Genomic DNA, 19,455 nt, shown 5'->3' with positions numbered 1-19,455 from the left:
GCCATTAATTAGGAATTCCTAAAGATAAACATTACTTAAAATCTAAGGTATTTGAAAAAAAAAATTAAATAAGTGGAGACCAAGAAATATACTCATTTCTTAAAGTTCAGTGTATTTTGACATAATAGTTCAAATAATGGACTGAAGTAGAATAATCTTTGTGTGCAGTTGTGACTGGTTAATGGAAGTCCACACACTTGTTAAGATAAATGAACAGAAATTGTTATATAGAGAGAGCTGAAGCCATATTCAAGCCATACTGACCTTCCTGTCTTAAGACAGCTCCACAATTAGAAAAAACAAAAGGCTGGATAGTACCTGTTATAGATTAGGCCGTGTCTTCCAAAAAAGATTATGTGGATGACATAACCCTTGTTCCTGTGAATTCGACCTTGTTTGGAAAAAGGGTCTTTGAAGATGTTATCAGTTAATAGGAGGTCTGCTGGAGTACGGTGGGTCCTAATCCAAACTGTGCAACTGGAATGCTCCTTAGAATAGAGGATGGTGAGACTTTGTCCTGCTTACTTTGGATACATCATAAGGAAAGACCAATTGCTAGAAAAGAACACGATGTTTGGTAAAGTAGAAGGTTGGCAAAAATGAGGAAACTCTCAATGAGATGGCTTGACAACAGCCTCAACAATGGGTTCAAATACATCAAAGATCATGGAGATGGCACAAAGCCCTGGTGGTGCAGTGGTTTAGAGCTCAGCTGTTAACCAAAATGTTGGCAGTTCGAATTCACTAGGCACTCCCTGGAAACTCTATGGGGCAGTTCTACTCTGTCATATAGGGTCGTTGGAAATCCTATGGGGCAGCTTTACTTTGTCTTATAGGGTCACCATGAGTCAGAACTGACTTGATGGCAATGAGTTTGGTTTTTTGGGAGATGGCACAGGACTGGGCAACGTTTTCTTCTACTATACATAAGGTCACCATGAACCAAAGCTGACTCGATGGCAGCTAACAACAAGAATCCAATCTGAGTGGTGTCCTTATAAAATACAAGAGGCACAGGGACACAAAGAGGGAAGATGGCCATGTGAAGATGGAGGTAGAGATTTGTAGTGACGCATCTACAAGTCTAGGAACGTCAAAGGTTGCCAGCCATAATCAGAAGCTAGGAGAGAAGCATGGAACAGATTCTCCTTTAGGGCTCTCAGAAAGATCAACAGGGCAGGTACTCTGAACCCCTAGAACTGTGAGACGAAGAATTTCTCTTCTTCCTAAGTCGCCCAGTTTGTGGTACTTTGTTATGGTAGCCCTAGGAGACTAAGACAGCACTCTGTGCCAAAGCTGCTCTGAATTCTCCCCAGACGTTACGATCTAGTTATAGGTATGAGACACTGCGCCCTCTGCAGCACTTACTCATTACCCTCACCAAGCACTTATATGACAGATGCTAGGCTGGGCACTGGAGATGATGAATCACACCCTGTAAATATGCCAGACACGAAAATCAGTAAGTCAGTAGGTAACTTAACAACTAGAACAGTGGACTGCACAGATGGTGTGGATGCAGAGAAGGCAGAAGGAAAGAAAGGAGTCAAAAGAAGCATCCCAAAGAATTCATTTAGCCTGTGTCTTAAAGGAAAAAGACATGCTTTCCTTGGGGACAAAGAGCTTCCCAAGCAAAGGAATGACTTGGAAATGATACTGGAGAGAAGTTAGGGCTGGCTCACAAGGTGCCTTGTGCATGCTAAGCAATTTTAACTCTGTTCTACGGATTAAAAGGAGCCAGTGAGAGCTTTCAAGCCCAGGAGTGAGTGGATCTAACTTGGGTACCACAGAGGTGGCTGTGCTGGGGCAGTCTGGAGGGGTACCTGCCATGCCCTCAGCAGTGCTGGGGGAGCTAAGCATTGTTCTATACCACCCAGTTCAGACCTCATGAAGAAATTGCTGCTCCCTTTCTACAGCCATGGAAGAGAAGGCTCACAAGGTGACACAGGGAGCTCGGTTAAGTCACACCTGGGATGGGAACCCAGGCTTCCTATACCCACAGCTCATACATTGCACGTGAAGCAGGCTACCTGGAGGCTCTGAGCTCAGGCTGTATTGATGGCCAAGGAGACGATGGACTGAAGAAATACTTAAAAGGCAGAATCAATGGGACCTGGGTTTGAAAAGAAATGGGGTGGTTGCAAAGAAAGAAAAGTTACGGATGCCTGTGAAGCTCCAGGCTTTGGTAAAGAGTAGATTATGTGAGTCATTAATTTAGCTAAGGAACATAGGAGAGAGAGAGAGAGATGTTTTGAGGGTAGCAACTGTGATTTTGGTTGTGTACATGAGGAACTTGAGGGACATCTTATGGGACATCCACGTAGAGATGCTTAAGTGAAAATGGGCTTGGAACTCACTGGAGACCACGTTGTATCTATTTTAAGTCATCCATTGATAAGTAGTCTACCACTACAAGCCATTATTATTTTTAAAGGCCATTGGAGCTATTTTCATTTTTAATTTAAGGTATTTTTATTAAACATCTCTCAAAATAGATGCGGTCTCCTATTTTCCAATTCCTGAAAATACTCACAAGTTACCAACACCACTGGGAAGCTAGCAGATGTTCGTTTTTTCCCCTGAGGACTATTTCTTACATTTGTATCACTTATACTACTGGTCAGGTTGTACTGTGTTCTTTTTAAGTTTCACATTTTAACAGGGATATGGAGAAATTGGAACATATCCAAAGAAGAACAAAATGATTAAATGGCTAGAAAATTGGTCTATGGGATTGGACTACAAGAGAAGGCCAAAAGACCTGAGATTATTTAGTCTGAAGAAGAGATGTCTGAAGGGTAATTTAATAGTATTCAAGCCCATGAAGGGTTTCTAAAAGGAGGGCAGTTGCCAGAGAGCTTCCAAAGCTTCCACCTCCTCTGAGGATTAAACAAGAGGAAATGAGAGTAAACTGTACCAGGAGAGAGTCTTGTTTGACATGAGGAAAAACTTCCCAACAGCAAAGCAGACATGCCGATTTAATTTCCCTGTGGTGCATGCCAACTTCTGCTGGAAAAACTCCATCAGAGGGGCTCTTGGATTGTCCATGGGTATCCTAGCACTCACAAGGTTAAAAAGGGAGCAGCCACAGAAGATGCCATTTCTGAAGACAAGCCAAGTTCACTCGACCCCAGAAGCCAAGCCTGCTATTTCAAAGAACATAGCCCAAAGGCAAGACCTCCAAATCCAGGCCCTATTGCTAGGAGACTGACATACAGAGCCAGATGGCAGAGACAGGGCAAGTCATTATTCTGAGTAGGGCTGTATGAATATTACGAATGTTCCAGGCACTAGACTAGGCCCACTGGTGAGAATAGGTTCAGTGGCTTAAATGGGAGAATTCACGCTATTTTAATAGCTGAATTACCTGCCTAAGACCTGTGGGGTAAAGAATTTAGCTTAATCCAAAATAAGGTGGCTTTTTTCCTTGGTATCTGTGAAATAACCCCGGGAGTAACTGAAGTGCCTTTATCTAAAACCTCCAGACCAGACTTGAGGATGTGTGCTAACAAGTAGGGGCTGGCCAGACCAGAAAAGATTCACCTTGGAGACCAATGTCAACTAACCTCAGTAGTCATGATTCAGCCTATCATACATATGCAAGGAGGCTCAAACATGATTGGCTGATAAAAGCTCTGGACACAGAGGCTGGAAGAGCTTCCTGGTTGGTGAAGGGAGGCTGATGTGCCCTCTATGAGGCATAGAAGCTCCACATTGGAAACCCTCCCAGACCTCACCTATGCATCTCTCCCTTACGATGATCCTGATTTACATCCTTTTACTGTAACAGATCCATAATTCTAAGTATATTACACTTCCTGTGAGTTCTGTGAGTTGTTCCAGTGACTTATGGAACTCAAAGGAGAAGCCAGCAGGTGAAAGTGAGGGTGTCATGTAGACTCCTGAACTTGTGGCTAGTGTCTGCCTATTCATCAATCTAAAGGGCAGAGTCATTTTTACCTGTAAGACCTGTCCTAGCCCTGGTGGACAGTGTGTGTGTCAGAGACACAGTGTGCTATGTGGGTGACTGGTGTCAGTAATGACTGAAAGGTGGGAAGTAGGGACAGGACCAACCTCCACATTTTGGGGATTGGATTCATGCCGATTCTTATCCATGAAGCTATCCACTGAGCACCTGTTTACCACTGTAACCTGAAAGCAGGCACACGCACAGGCACAGGCACATAAAATGTGGTCTCAAGGTTTGCAGTTCTACATATGCCCAGACTTCTTTTGATAACTGTCACTCCTAGGATTTTCAAATATCTGCACTTCTTAGGATATTAGGTGCTGACCAGGTGGGCTACTGGATCTGTTGATTCCTTCTTTTAAGCTAGATTCCAAATCAGAGCAGTACAAAAGCAGATACCACAAAGGACCAGTCCAGTGGGAGCTGTCCACTAGACCCCAAAGTACCACCACTCTTCAAGGGCAGGCATTTTTGTGGGGTACAGTAAGTAACAGTGTTATGCCAAATTTGATCCCATTATCTAAACACGAAATAATCTAAAAAGTTGAGTTTCTAATAGGAAATAATGAAAACTCATTATGGAAATAATGAGGAACGTATATTTCACCCAGTAAAATACTAACTTTTCTTGATCAAATCACCAGGATGTGGCCACTGTTGTGCTTATACATTTTACAAGATTCAGTGTTAGAATGTGAAATCATCATTCAGAATGGTCTAAAAAACATCTGTCTTGTCAATGGTTTGAGCATAAGCTCATAACATGACCCAGTATCTGTAGTTACCTGTGAACACTGTATTTGCCGAGGTGCTGTTGTAGAGATTTCTGCCCTGGAAGCAGGCTGGACTAGATGATCCATAAGTTTTTTTTTTTCCCCCCAACTTCTAGGATTCTAAGTCCTCAAGTCCAAACCAGCATGACTGATAAGGCAGAGGAGGTGGTATGGTCAATTCAATGCTTTGTAAAATGGCTTAGAAATCATCTAAGTTGAAAGCAAAGGTCTCTTGCCGACTCTACAGTGGCTGAATCATCTCAAACTACGGCGCAGACCCATGCCCCAGCTGTAAGATGAGGTAGGTGCTCAAAGTTCAGCATCCCCCAGCCTGAGAATGACCCCCCCTTACCCTTAGTGTGACCTTTCTGAATGCCAGCCAACACTGAACAGAAAATCCAAAAATAAGAAAGTCACAACCCAGGCTTCCCGAATCCCAGCCCAACCTGCTTCTGGCTTTACCACGCAGTGCCCTACCCAAAGCTTACTTTTGGTCGGTACGTAGAAGAACACAGGCTCTGTCCACGACCCGTTCCCAGAAAGGGAAGTGGCCTGAATCCGGGCTGTGTAGTTCCCTGGGTTTAGCCGGTTAAGCTTGGCCCCTCCATACTTCCGGTACTCCTGTCTGGAAACACACTCCCGCTGATCCTGGGGGAAGTAGAATACACGTCAATGCCCCCCACATGTGAGCAATCTGTGCTTCCACCAAAGCTCACCGTACCATAGCTTCACTCAAAGGGAAGAAAGCAAGTGTTGACACGCAGTCCTCCAGTCACCTTAAGCACACCCAAGTTTTAACCAAAACTTTTTTGTAAACAAAAAGAATTCTAGAAGGATTAAAAGTTATTAAAACAGCATATGTGGAAAGGTCATTTTCTGCAATTAAATAGGCAGCTCCTTGAGGGTAAGACCAAGTCCTTCTCCCTGCATAAACCAGCTGCCTTGGAGTTGACTCCGACTCATGGCAACGCCTTGTATGTCAGAGTATTACTCAGCTCCACAGGGTTTTCGATGGCTTGTTTTTTTGGAAGAAGGTTACTAGGCTTTCTCCCAAGGTGCCTCTGGGTGGACCTGAACTGCCAACCTTTCGGTTAGCAGCCAAGCACATGAACCATTTATACCACTCCTCCTGTTATATTCCTCTTAGAATGCTAAGTTGGGAGAAAGGTCTAAACCCTCATTGATTTACCACATTAATTAATTTTTTTTTTTAAGTCTCAGTTAGCCAGGATGTAAGCTGTATTGTAATGTAACATATGCCTTAAACTGTGATAGATACACACCCAAACCTGGACGACTGCCCCAGTCTTACCTCGACTTGTGATCCATATTTTATTTCATACATTAGGATCAATCCATTGGGATTCTCTGGTTCTGGCCACTTTAGAAAGATGGAGTTTTCAGGCCTTGACTCCCAGGTCACTGGCCCAGGAATGTCATCTGCTCCTTCTGGAAAACAATTCACAAAAGTGGGAAAGCCAGATTCGGGTCCCCAAGGAGGGAGACCAACACAGGCTAACTGTGCAAGCTGGATGCCCACACAGCAATCGCTCTCTCTTTCTCCGCGTATGTATGTATGTATGTATCTGTACCTACATATCTCGCTGGTTCTGCTTCTCTAGACAACACTGACACAGGAGCAATGGTCACTCTGAGTCAAACCAGTTTTCCTGGGGACTTCACTAAATCTGTGAGAATTCTGGAAGGTCTAGACCAATCTACCTGTGCACAATCGGAAAATGGACAGGTGAATACACCGTGTGAACCAAGGAGAACCAGGAAAGTTGACCTTGGAGGTGAGCACACTGCTTTCTATGGAGAGCATGGCACAGGAGCAATGTCCCTGTGAATGCAACGTCACCACAGGAGCAATACCACCACAGTAGTGCCACCACAGGAGCAGTGTCACCACAGATGTAATGTCACCGCGGGAGCAGTGCCACCACAGGAGCAGTGCCGCCACGGGAGCAGTGTCGCCACGGGAGCAGTGCCACTACAGGAGCAGTGCCACTACAGGAGCAGTGTCGCCACGGGAGCAGTGCCACCACGGGAGCAGTGCCACCACAGGAGCAGTGTCGCCACGGGAGCAGTGTCACCACGGGAGCAGTGCCACTATAGGAGCAGTGTCACTCCGGGAGCAGTACCACCAAAGGAGCAGGGTCACCATGGGAGAAATGCCACCACAGGAGCAGTGTCACCACAGAAACAATGCCACCAAAGGAGCAGTGTCACCATGGGAACAATGTCACCACAGGAGCAGTGTCACCACAGGAGCCACCATGGGAGCAGTACCGCCAAAGGAGCAGGGTCACCACGGGAGAAATGCCACCACAGGAGCAGTGTCACCACAGGAACAACGTCACCATGGGAACGTCACCACAGGAGCAGTGTCACCACAGGAGCACCACCATGGAAGCAATGCCACCATAGGAGTGATGCCACCATGGGAGCACTGTCACCACCGGAGCAAAGCCACCAAGGGAGCAATGTCACCACAGGAGCAATGCCACCACGGGAGCAGTGTCACCACAGCAATGCCACCACAGGAGCAATGCCACCATGAGAGCACAGGCTGTGGTCCCTGGGCTGCTGGTTTACCGTGCTGCCTACCAAGGATCACACATTTGTAAGCAAGCAGGACTGAGACTGTGTCATTGCCCTGGGTGTCAGACTCTGTCCACACAATGCTATCTTTCCCACTGTGAGGCTGTGAGGGAGTCAGGAGCGGGGTGAGCTGGATTATGCCATACCTGCTGGCATGGTCCTTGCAAAGACGAAGTTGGAGGCGCTGCAGCCCAGCTTCTCAGCCTCGTGATTGCAGCTGTGAATATCGATGCGGTACAGTGTGAAAGGTCGCAGGTTGGAAATGACGGTTCTCTCCTTGTTATCCACTCTGCTCTCAAAGAATGGGAACTCCGTCTCGAGCTCTTCTGGGTCTGTGACGTTGTAGGTATCTGCCATCGTAGTGTTCCTGCTCCGGCTGGACATGGTGGGGTTGGCAACTTGCATGACATCCCTCCGCTTCCTCTCAGGTCTGCAAGAAAAAGGGAAACTGGGTTCTTAAGTACTTCTATTTATTTTGTCTTTTCTGTGACGTGGACAAAAGTTACAGAGAGAAAGCGGCTGACTACCAGCAGGCTTCCTACTGGCCCTTATTTGTCTAGAAGGGAAAGTCCCGGAAAGCGGAAGCCGGGCGTCTGGGGAGAGTGCAGGCTGCTCGACCCATGCATCCCCGGCAGAAACAGTCACCACCTCTGTGCAGTGACATGCTAGGCCCCACCCACAGCATAAACCGGCCAGGGCAGGGTGATGTCCCAACACAGATGTGCCCACTCCAACAGAGGGAAAACCCCAAGGTCAGGGCATGTGTTCACAATTCTGGGGAGGGGCATGGAGGTTAGGAAATGAGGCTGACAAACTATCCGTCCTCACACCCTCCAAGCCAGCCAACCCACCCTGAAGGGAAGAACTTAAGACACCACATTTATTGCTAGGGAGACCTTTTTTTGGACACACACCGTAACTTATTTCCTGCCTTCCCTTCAAATCAACACAACACACATACCTGGTTACAGCTGGAAGTTAGAAGTTGCTTAGCTTTAATCCCCTACAAAATACTACTGTATGAAAACCTCTCTCCCATTTAACTGGAATGACACCATTAAGTCCGCTCAATAGTTTCTTATTTATTTATGAACACCACACTTCTGGGGATTGCATAGTTGTTACTGCTGACATCAAGTGAAGGACTGGGGAGGGAAGGCACCACAGAGCATCAAACAGGAAGACAAAGTCTGAGATAAACAGAATGGCCCTTAAGTAATCTTTTGTAAACAGCTACATTGCCAAATGGGGTGGCCAACAGCAAATAGCACACCAACTTCCCCACTCCCACCCCATGATACCACCTACTGCTGTTGGAAAACCCTTCACTTCTCCATGTCTTCCATGTTTCAGCTAGTTAAACCAAACTATGTTGCTTAAAAAATAAAGGCAACAGTAAACGGAAGGCATTCACCACCAAAAATCAACGTCACAAAGCAACTTTCCAAACTCTAGCTTTCATTTTACTTCAAAACAGAGTGGATGTACCGCACAACACACAGCGTGCTAAATCTAACGTTAACTGGTTCTAGCCTCAAAATAAATTGTTCTTAGAATGAATAAAAACCATTTTCAGACAATTTTGCTGTGTGAGAGAAAGCCCTCCATTGTGACTCAGTCATTCTGTCATCTGCACACTCCTTTTCCCTGGAACTTACGAGGGCCTCAGACTGTAAGGGAAAAATGAGTACTCTGATTTATTCTCCCTGCCCCTCCCACGTCTGTCTGTACCATTTGTATCAGTCAGCAGTAAATAACTTACAGTTCCCGTCTGTCCTGTTGCCCTTGAGTCGATACCGACCCATTGCGACCCTGTAAGGACAGGGTAGAACTGCCCCATAGGCTTTCTAAGGAGTGGCTGGTGGCTTTGAACTGACAACCTTTTGGTTACAGCCTAGCTCTTAACCACTGTGCCACCAGCACTCCATTTCCCTCTGTGGGAGGCATAAAATAAAATATTAAGTTATAAAATTGTGGCCTCTGACCATGGAGCAAGATATGGTATTTATATACATCAAATAAAAAGAGGTAAGAGCAAGCTGAGCTTGTCTTAGAAAACCAAACCAAACCCACGCTGTCAAGTCAATTCCAATTCATGGCAACCCCATGTGTTACAGAGTAGAACTGCTCCATAGGATCTTCTTGGCTGTGATCTTTACTGACACAGATCACCAGGTCTTCTCTGCTGCCACTGGGTGGGTTTGAACCACCAACCTTCTGGTGAGTAGACAAGTGCAAATCATTTGCACCACCCAGGGATCTTTAGAACTTTGTAGGTGTGTGGGATCAGGCCTGCAAGGCTGGATGAAAACTTTCACCAACGGCATAACCGTGCATAAATCGTGTGTGTCACCCACAACTTTGCCTTCGCATCACCTGATCTTAGGCTCTCCATCTAATGAGAAAAAAGGTATTGCCTTACAACTACAAACTGAAAGCTATTAAAACCTTTCTACCTTCTCTGACCCCGAGGACTCACCTCCCTGAACCTCTGGCAGGTTGGTGGGATAAGCATTAAGGTAACCAAACAGCCTGGAAGAAGAATAAGCAGCTGACTTTCTGTCCAGCCTGTCTGGGACACCCTTTTTGGCAGCAAGAGGCACTGCCACCCATGAGCCCTCTACTGACCTGGGGGGAGTGGACTGTGTTAGTAAGCAATGCAATGAAGGGGAAAGAGCTATGGTGTATGGGAATTTAGGGCCAAGTCCCACAGTGACTGTGAATTAATTAGGGTCTTGAAGAGGTCATACCTCTCTGAATTTCAGTTTTCAAACATCTTTGAACCCTTTTCCAGTTCTAGAACTTTCTGAGTCTAGGAACCACACATAAAATCCGGAATACCTGGGCTAAAATTTAAACCAAAACCCCCAGAAACAAATCTCTTGCTGCAGAGTTGACTCAGACTCATGGTGACCGCGTGTGTTACAGAGTGGATGTGTTCCACAGGTTTTTTGTTTTTTTAAACTGCAACCTTAATGAAAGCACATGGGCAGGGCTTTCTTCCGTGGTACTGCTGGGTAGGTCTGGACCACCAACCTTTAGGTGAGTAGTCAAATGCAAGCTGTTTGTGCCACCCAGAAACATCGGCCCCTGAACTACCGACAGACTGGAGACACAGACATCAAATAACCCAGTGGGGTGGTCGGGAGGCCCCATAGTGGGTTCTATACCCTCAAAGTCCTACTGGTTTCAACTGCTAGACAGGCAAGGAGGGGAAGAGAGCTACTACACAATGACAAGATTAATACTGAAAAAGAAAATACCATCTCCCATTCTAAAATGTCTTTCTCGTTTTACTGACTTTTCAAATTAAGACTGCTGGCTTCAGAAGCATTACGGAAATTTCAGAAAGGTCACTTGACAAAAAAAAAAAAAACAGAACCACCAAACCAAAAAAATTTTAAAAACCATTTGTTATTACCACTTAAAGCCTTTAAGGGTGAAGTAAGTACAGCGTAAATAGCCACTCCAGCTTGCAGGCAGTGCCCTGGTAGCACCAACAGTTACCTGCTAATCAAAAGGCTAGAGGTCTGAGTCTATCCAGAGGTGCCTCAAAAGAAAGGCCGGGCAATCTACTACTGAAAAATCAGCCACTGAAAAGCCTACACAGCACAGTTCTACTCTGACACACATGAGGTTATCATGAATCAGAATCTACTGGTTTTTACTGGTACAGGCTTCCTGGGCCCTCTCAGGACAAGCTGTGGTGAGGAGGAGGAGCAATCACAGTGGAAGAGGACACGGCTGGGTGGCAGCATGCTGGAGGCTGCTGGCTGCTCCTGCATTTGGGGATGGTGCAACTGGGAGCACATAGGTACGATGCTGGCTTTGAATTGATTTCCTCTGTCTATACTTGAGGCACGAGGCTGTTTCCAATCTCCGGACTATGATCTTTCAAGAAGCAATGGGACCATGGTCTACCACCGCACTCACCGTCTGCTTTCCCAGACAGAGCTGGGCTGCTCTGTGAACTTGCCCCCACCTCCATCCCCATGTGGCAGACACTGAGACTGGAAAACGGTGGCAGATAGGGTACCTGGAGGCAGAAGCTGCTGTGCGTTGGTAGGCTGCCTTCTACCCTGCTTCCCAAGTTGAAGTTGGCCCCTTTCAAAACCTATCCTGATTTTTTCTCTCTTCCTTCAACCGTTCTCTGCCAAGACGAGGTGGTAGGGAGAAACAGAGAGGGCAGAGTTGGGCTCAGATCTCTGCTCGCCCACTCAGTGGTTGCCGTTACTGTGGGCAGTAATTTAGGACTCCCTAGCTGTTTTCCTGTCTTCCTGCCTCACAAAGGTGAGTGGCTGGCCCTCTATAGGTGACTATGTGACCTCTCAAACCAGTGACCCCAATAAAAGGAACCCTGACCGCTTTCCCTCAGGGGTAACAGGCTTTCACAGTAACTCCATGTGACCAAATCAATGTGACATCCTGTGGCTCACTCTTCTGGCCATACCTATTCACCTAAAACTACCCAGGGGACAGGCGGGGGGAGGGGGAGGAGAGTAGCAATGGGACCAACCAGAGAAGCACCGTCTACATGCTTTCTCAGAAGATAATGGTACCTGGGCACGAAGATGGAGTTGTGCAGGAAATTCTCAAAGACCTTCCGGTACTCGGCCTCCTCCTTCTCGGCCTGCTTCTCAGCCTCAGTTTTGGGGCAGGCGCAGCAAGGCCCTTTCTCTCCACCACACACCTCGGTCTTGGGATTCTCTGTCACCTCCTCAACATCGATGGTGCCGTCGGCGTACTTCCTGATAGGGATTTTGTCTTCTCGGAGAGGAGAAGGCAAAGTGAGAATAGTCATGCGTGCTTGTGAGAAAAATAACAGCTCTCAGCACCTTTACTGGAGGCTGGAGCTGGTTTCTAACTAAGGGATTCACTGGTTATTCTTAATGTCGGGGGCTGCTCTGAAATTCTCAAACAATGGGGTGAGCATCCTTACCTTTGGAGCAGTAATTGTGCCGGTAAAGGTAGCTGTCCTGAGGCTGCCGCTGCCACCTCACTATGTAGTAGCTCAGGTTACCGTTTGGCAGGGAGGGTGGGTTCCACTTCACAATCAATTGAGAAGAGGAGTTTGATGCTGAAAGAACATCCAGGGGGATGGAAGGAACTGGCAAGAAGAATGAAGTGTGTTTTAGGAAATGGAGTGAATCTGAAATCCAGGTTGTCAGCCTGGCCTGTTAATCCTCATACCACTTGACACACGTCTCCCCAAAGCCAGCTGACACTCTAAGCCACATCTGACTTCCCTAAATGAATAAAACCCATATTAATATAGCATAATTGAGGCATGAAAAGAAACATTTTGAACTGTTAAAATTTTTATATTTATATCTTAGTAATTCACTAGTCCACAGCACTAATTTGTTAGGTAAAAACTGGAAAAGCCTGGTCATATAAATTTGCAAAATGTGTGTGTGCGTGGTGTATGGTGTGTGGGTGTGTATGTACTGTGTGTGTGTGTGTGTGTGTGTGAGTGCAGAAGAAGGTTGTTCTTTACTACAAGAATTTTCTCTCTTAGCTGTTATTTTTGGGATGAGAAATAAACTGCTGCTAACATTATGGGAAGTAAGTGAAGTTTTGTTAAATTAAGAAATTTTTATATGAAGTGAAGACCTTCATGGTTTTTTAGTGACACTCAATGCAAACTCACAAAAAGCTGCAGGTTTGACCTGAATAAGAAGATCACAATGAACACAAAAACGCAAAATGAAAACTGAAATAGTGTTAATTTAAACGCCAACATTCTTCTTTATAATGTGTATTCTCAGGGAATCCCTGGGAAAAGAAACATTTCAGAGTTGCAAACGCAAACAGTTGTGGAGGCACAACCAGGGTGGGAACAGATGACTTAAAAGCGACAGCTAACTCAAACATCGAATTGTTCTTATTGATCACAACTGCCATTTTCCAAAACGTTTCATCTCAGCAGTCTTAACAAATGGCAAAATTGACTGGCTTGCTTTTCATCTGAGATTTTGACTCTCTGATAAAAATGGCAAGAAGCCAAAATGTAAGGGTGGCATGCAGAAAAGGGGCAGAAGAGAAGGTGTGCTCGCGTGCGCATGTGTGTGCACATGTGCACGCGTGTTCATGTGTGTGTGCAAGAGGAATAGGGACGAGAAAGTGATGCAAAGGGCATGGAAATCCACCAATTCTATACACATGCTTGAATGGAATGCTTAATACATGACTATGAAAAGCAGTCTGGAAATCCAGACAGACCTAAGCCCTGACTTCAAAAACAGGCTCTATCTCCAGCAAAAAGAATACTGATTTAGAGGCAACGCATCGTAACCTGGTGAGCGTGACTCACTCACTACTGCTCTGAACCCACCCCGCACAGCTGTCGTGTGAATAAAGGGCAAGTGTATCCCAAAGCAGATGCCGTCAAGTTGACTCCGGTTTGTGGCAACCCCACGTGTGTCAGTGTACAGCCATGTGCTCCACAGGGTTTTCAATGGCTGATTTTCAGAAGTATCTTGCCAGGCCTTTCCGGTGAGGCGCCTCTGGGTGGACTTAAACCTTCAAACCTTCAGTTAATAATAGAGCACATTAACTGTCTGCACCACCCAGGACCTCCAAATGCACCCCACCCCTCAAGAAAAAATGAAACCCACTGCCGTCCAGTCGATTCCAACTCACAGCAACCTCACAGCGTTTCCAAGGCTGTAAATCTCTACCGAAGCAGACTGCCACATCTTTCCCCTGAGGAGTCGCTGGGGTTTCGAACCACCACCCTTTTGGTTAGCATTTGACTGCTATAACCACTGTGCCACGAGGTTCCCTTAAATGCATCCCAGTACCACTGAAATCTTGTTCTCCTTTGGATTCACCAAAAAAAAAAAAAAAAAAAAGCACTGATTTTGATTTTTCCAAAGCCTAAGAGGCACCGTCACCCTAGGCCACTTAAACAACGTTTTCATTCAACCTGAGGGGGCAAGCCACTTAAAGATGCTTTAAAGTATATAATACACGCAACGTTCTAAGCACCTTTAAAAATGGGAGAAAAATGTGACTAACGCTAGGTTTTTCAGAGTAAACACAACCACCAGATGCTGGCCACATTAAGGTTTCCAAAACTTAGTATTGAAAAACAAATGGCTTATCCCTACACAATTCAATGACGGGTGCCACAAAATAGCAGAGGCATATTGGCTCTACTGGCTGTTCTCACCACTTGTAAGGGCAGGCTAAGATGTAGGGAATTAACTCAATTTATACAGTGTTTGGTTTTCTGTCTTTGGGGAAAGGAAACAGATTTCTTAAGAATTTGCCATAAGAAAGAGAGATTTCTACTTTTCCCAAACTTGCTATGGTGAATGGCTGGGAAGTGTTACTTCCGATGTTTATGGTGAACGACTTACCTTGCTACATCCGTGCCTCTGCTATACCACCCAGCCCACCTGCAGGACAGAAAGCCTGCGCCGTTCTTCTTTCTACACACACTTTATGGTCACTGACTTGACTGAAGAGGGGAGGAGGCAGGCATGCGTGAGCAGTTTTCCCCACAACCGTCTTTTTCTCACCCTCTCTGCCATTTAACTTATTTTGTTCTGACTTACGGTTGTTTTGTAACACTCCACCCATTATAACAATGGCTTTGGGTCAAAGAATGTTCATTGGTGTCTTTAAAAAATGAAGTGCATTTTCCAATATGAACTTCTAAACTGGTCTTTATATACTTGGAAACTATTCACAAATGTTTATTTTTATTGTTTCCAGATTCTGGAAATGATAAATGAAGTGGTTTAGAAAATGAAGATAAAGGGAGAAGGAGGGACATTTTCATCAGTGAATGCTTTGAATATTCACAACATATTATGTCTGTAGTTTTCCACTTCTGTCTATCCCTGGGGAATTTCAGAGACTACAGAATGAAGTTGAAAAACCAATGAGCCATGTGAGGTAATGGGAACACTGAACATCATGGTTTCAACTCTCAGAGGTTGAAATATTTAAAAGGGCCACCATAGTGAGCTGTGTCCTGGCCAGGCCTTCCAGTAAAACCAACCAAGTACCTGAAGGACCAGGGCTCATCAGCACAGAGCAGACAGAGAGATGACAGAAGATGGAACCAAGTCCAGAAAATGGCATGAAAGTCCAGAAAATGGCTGTTAGAAGTGGGAAAAAGAATAAGAGAAAGTTTTACATATTCCCACAACTCATCTGTCAGTTTGTCATACAGTGATGGCTTCCGTGCTCCTGTGATGCTGGTACTTCATGCTGGTTTATCAGCATGGCCACAGCTCTGGGGCTGGGTCTGGAGCAGTAGTAAGTTTCAAGGTTTCAAGGACAGCTTCCAGATTCAGACAGACTAGGAAGAAAGGCTTAGAGATCTACTTCAGAAAATTAGTCAATGAAAACTTTATGGCCCACGAGAGAATATTACCTGACTCACTTGCTTTGGACACGTCATCAGGAGGGATCAATCACTAGAGGACATCATGTTTGGGGAAAGAGAGGGCCAGCAAGGATGTGGGAGACCCTCAGTGAGATGGACTGGCACAAAAGCCACACTGATAAACTTGAACACGTTGGCGACTGTGAGGATGACGCAGGGCTAGACATTTGGTTCTGTTGTACACAGGGTCACCATGACTCGGAATGACTAAGCAGCAGCTAATAATAACTGCACTGCATATTTACATGAGTGACATATAAAAGACAGAATGGCCCAGGGCAAAGAAAGTCAATAGGCACATTTCATTGCTAGCCTTACAACTATATCCTACAGTAAGCAAGTAAAGCGAGCTAAAGAAGTAGTGTGGGATGCGGGGGCTGGTCTACTGCCTGGATACCTGATGCATTGGTGCGAATGTATAAGATTTCACTCTTGGCCCCGCGGATGTGGTCGTTCTCCACCATGGTGAGAGTCACTGCCTTGACGTAAACGGCGTACTGAGTCCAGGGCTTCAGTCCGTGCAGTAAAATGCCTGGCTCGATGTCCTTGTTGGTGGGGAGGTCCACGTCCACCATGTTCCAGCTGTTGGAGCCACAGGCGTCCTGCCCGTCATACTCCGTCACGTTTTTAAAGGGGCTGGAAGACAGTCAATAAAGCTCAGAGAATGCTCCAGGGCACAGACCTCAGAGCTCTCAAAAACCTCCCCTAGTGGCCTACCATGTCACACTTTCTATAGTGGGAGTTCTAAATAAAACAAATAATCAATTAGATTTTTATAGAAGAACAAAATTTAGCAACTCCACTCCTGGTTTCACCACAGTTATGCCCTACAGAATCGAATACTCTGCCTCAGGAAAAGCAAATTCTATAGTTACTGGGGTTGATAATATAATATGTTTTTTCTTAGCAATATACACAAAGGTTATTTTCCTCTCTTGCTATTGTGGTATTTTAAGGTCATTTTTCACCATTAAGAAAAAGCAAGGGCAAGCAATGCAAACATCATATATTGATAAAGTATAACTTTTGGAGAGAAATGACTTCCCCACAGAAAAACAGAAGCAGCTTATAATATCTAATTTTTTCATTAACAATTTCTGATGCTTAAGTATCTTATAATATTCAAATATTTTTTTTCCAGGCTGTCTCAGAAACTATCATCACCTCTTGAACAAAATTACTAGCTGACATTGCCAAGCATTGGTAAGACTATCAGAGAGAGAGAACAGTGTTTTGCACACATGCATGGTTGGGTAGGAATTCCACATCTATCAGATGAAAGCGCTGGACTGTTGTTGGGCATGGGGTCCTGAAATAGACATGAACAGAACCTGGCTGCCGACATGATGGGAGGCCATGAGTGGGTCCCATACATATGAAGACCGAATGCCTAGTAATCCTAACCCCTCTTCTCATTGGTTATGACCCCTCCCCAGGGCCCCAGCTCCAGCAGGGGGATAAGAGTAGAAGCTGCCACCACTGGTGAGTCCTGTCCCTGCTCTGCAGAAGCCAAGCACCTTGGGAAAAGACCCACGGCATTAAGATATGACTTGAGTAAGGGGAGGACTAAGTAGACTCGGGGAAACACCTGGATACTGGGTGCCAAGAAAAGTGGAGGGAGACTAAAAGGAGCTGCGGTCTGTTTCAGCAAGTGAATATTATCTGATGGCACGAGAAGAGCCTCCCTGGAGGCTTTGGGAGAAGCCATGGAAGGTCCCAGGCACGATGGTCGGTTAGTCTCCATTTCCTCTCCCTTGTCTGGAGGGCTCCACAGACAGAATGGCAGAAATAAGACCATGGAGCAACCCTTGGGTTACTCAGGGTGCCATGCATTCTGCGGGGAATTCCTGGAGTAGCGGTGGAGAGCATGAAGGGTGGAACAACATTTTTACTGCCACGGTTATAAAAGTTTGGACTAACCCAATTCTCTGGAAAGCAAGCCTTTCCCCTTTGTGTTTATTTTATTCAAACATCTCTAATTAGCCACTAAAGAATGAAAGGCCTCACGTTAACACTTTTCCATTTGTGGTGGTCACTGGTCATGATGACCATCACAGGTCAGCCAGCAGGACACCACCAGAGGGTGAAGCAAGGGCACTCAGCACCATTCTCCCTGGGACAGCTGACTCCCCGCCTCCTCCATTCAGCTAATGTGAAGGACCGTCACAGGAGGGACTTGACCCACTCCCAGCCCTACCAACAGAATGGCGTCACCAAACGCAGAAACTCACGCTTCCTTATAGTACACAGTGAAGCTGATGAGATCCCTGTAGTCAGGGGGCCGGTAGCGGTGCCAGGTGATGATAATCCGATTCTTCCACGTGGTGGTGGAGGTGAAATGCAGCACATCGCTTTCACCTGGGGCAGAGGTACAGCTGTCAGGGACAATTGTCAATGCCATTTTCCTTCCTGTCTCTCTGAAAAGTCACCTGTCCGGGCACCATTTCCCTCTTCTCCAAGGCCGGTTGTACCCCTTAAGTCCTTTTCCTAGGTGATTTTCTTATTTCTACAAGAACCCGTATACCTTATTATGCAGATAGCGTCAATGGGTTCGGTATGTTGTTCACAAAAAAAGAGCTGCTGTCAAGAAGACCCCGAATCATGGTGACTCCCTGTGGGTCAGAGTAGAACTGTGCTCCACAGGGTTTTCAACAGCTGATGTTTTGGAAGCAGACCACTAGACTTTTCTTCCGAGGTACCTCTGAGTGGACTCAAACCTCCAACCTTTTGGTTAGCAGCTGAGCTCATTAACCATTTGTACCACCCAGGGACTCCTATGCTGGTTTAACCAAAAACCAAACACATTGCTGTTGAGTTGATTCTGTCTCACAGCAATCCTATAAGACAGAGTAGACTTGCCCCATAGGGTTTCCAAGGAACTGCTGGTGGATTCAAACTGTTGACATTTTGGTTACCACCAAGCTCATTAACCATGTGTACCACGCAGGGCTCCTACGTTGGTTTAGTGCCATCAAAATGCAGTGGCTACTTGCCCAGAGGATTGGCAGTGGACCTGCTGAGAGTTTCCTAACCTGAAAGACAAGGCCCACTTCAGTGGGTAAGGTGGCCTTATCTTTCTTCTTGGTCCCTGAGATACTGGCTACCCAAAAGGCCCAGGTAAGGTGAGAGTAAACCCTTAAGCCAGGCTCAATCTTCTTAGAGATAGTGACACCTGTCTTGGAGTTATGGAGCTGCCTGCTCTTGGACAACCTTTACCAAGGACAGATAATAGACAAGAGTGCTGCGGAAGGGATCTTCCCTTCGTCTAAACTCGGTAACAAACTGGAAGGACACAGGAACTTCTTTGAGGCCTCCAGCTAGCACTGACACATGAGAAATGGATTCAGCATGGACAGGAACAATGCCCTGCGGAACCATCTCATCTCTATGGGAGGAAGCCTTCCCAGATGAGGCCCGACAGGGAACTTGCCCCCTGCCCTCTTGTTTCTGGACCAGATTCAATCTACAAGGAGAAGCAGGGCAGAATTACTGATGGGAGACCCAACTGCCTGTCCTCAGGGAGATCCCAGGCCCTCCTACAGGTTGTCTTCCACCCCCATATTTGCCTGATCCCACTCCACGCACGGGGTGAGGCTGAGAGACTAAAGGCAGTCCCAAACAGGAAGACTCTAGGGTTTCAAATGCTCATGAAGATCAGGAAAATGTTCCAGGGTTCCCAGTGAAATGTTATTTAGAAAGAAAACCAT

General features: G+C 45.9%; 1 protein-coding gene across 1 annotated transcript in view; it reads right to left on the bottom strand.

Annotated features, from left to right (window-relative positions):
• The window catches only part of IGF1R (insulin like growth factor 1 receptor), a 352,725-nt gene that overhangs the window by 35,432 nt on the left and 297,838 nt on the right, over nucleotides 1–19,455 (bottom strand). Inside the window, exons 8-14 of the mRNA XM_010593853.3 lie at nucleotides 17,980–18,106; nucleotides 16,146–16,384; nucleotides 12,287–12,454; nucleotides 11,907–12,111; nucleotides 7,494–7,777; nucleotides 6,056–6,192; nucleotides 5,232–5,391 (exon numbers count right to left, since the gene is read on the bottom strand). Coding sequence (XP_010592155.1) covers nucleotides 5,232–5,391; nucleotides 6,056–6,192; nucleotides 7,494–7,777; nucleotides 11,907–12,111; nucleotides 12,287–12,454; nucleotides 16,146–16,384; nucleotides 17,980–18,106 — 1,320 coding nt within the window. The remainder of the gene's footprint in view (nucleotides 1–5,231; nucleotides 5,392–6,055; nucleotides 6,193–7,493; nucleotides 7,778–11,906; nucleotides 12,112–12,286; nucleotides 12,455–16,145; nucleotides 16,385–17,979; nucleotides 18,107–19,455) is intronic.

This window comes from Loxodonta africana, chromosome 13 (genome assembly GCF_030014295.1).
Source record: "Loxodonta africana isolate mLoxAfr1 chromosome 13, mLoxAfr1.hap2, whole genome shotgun sequence".
Lineage (NCBI taxonomy): Eukaryota > Metazoa > Chordata > Mammalia > Proboscidea > Elephantidae > Loxodonta > Loxodonta africana.
Note: the sequence above shows the minus strand (reverse complement) of the source record. Positions and strands in the feature narration are given on the sequence as shown.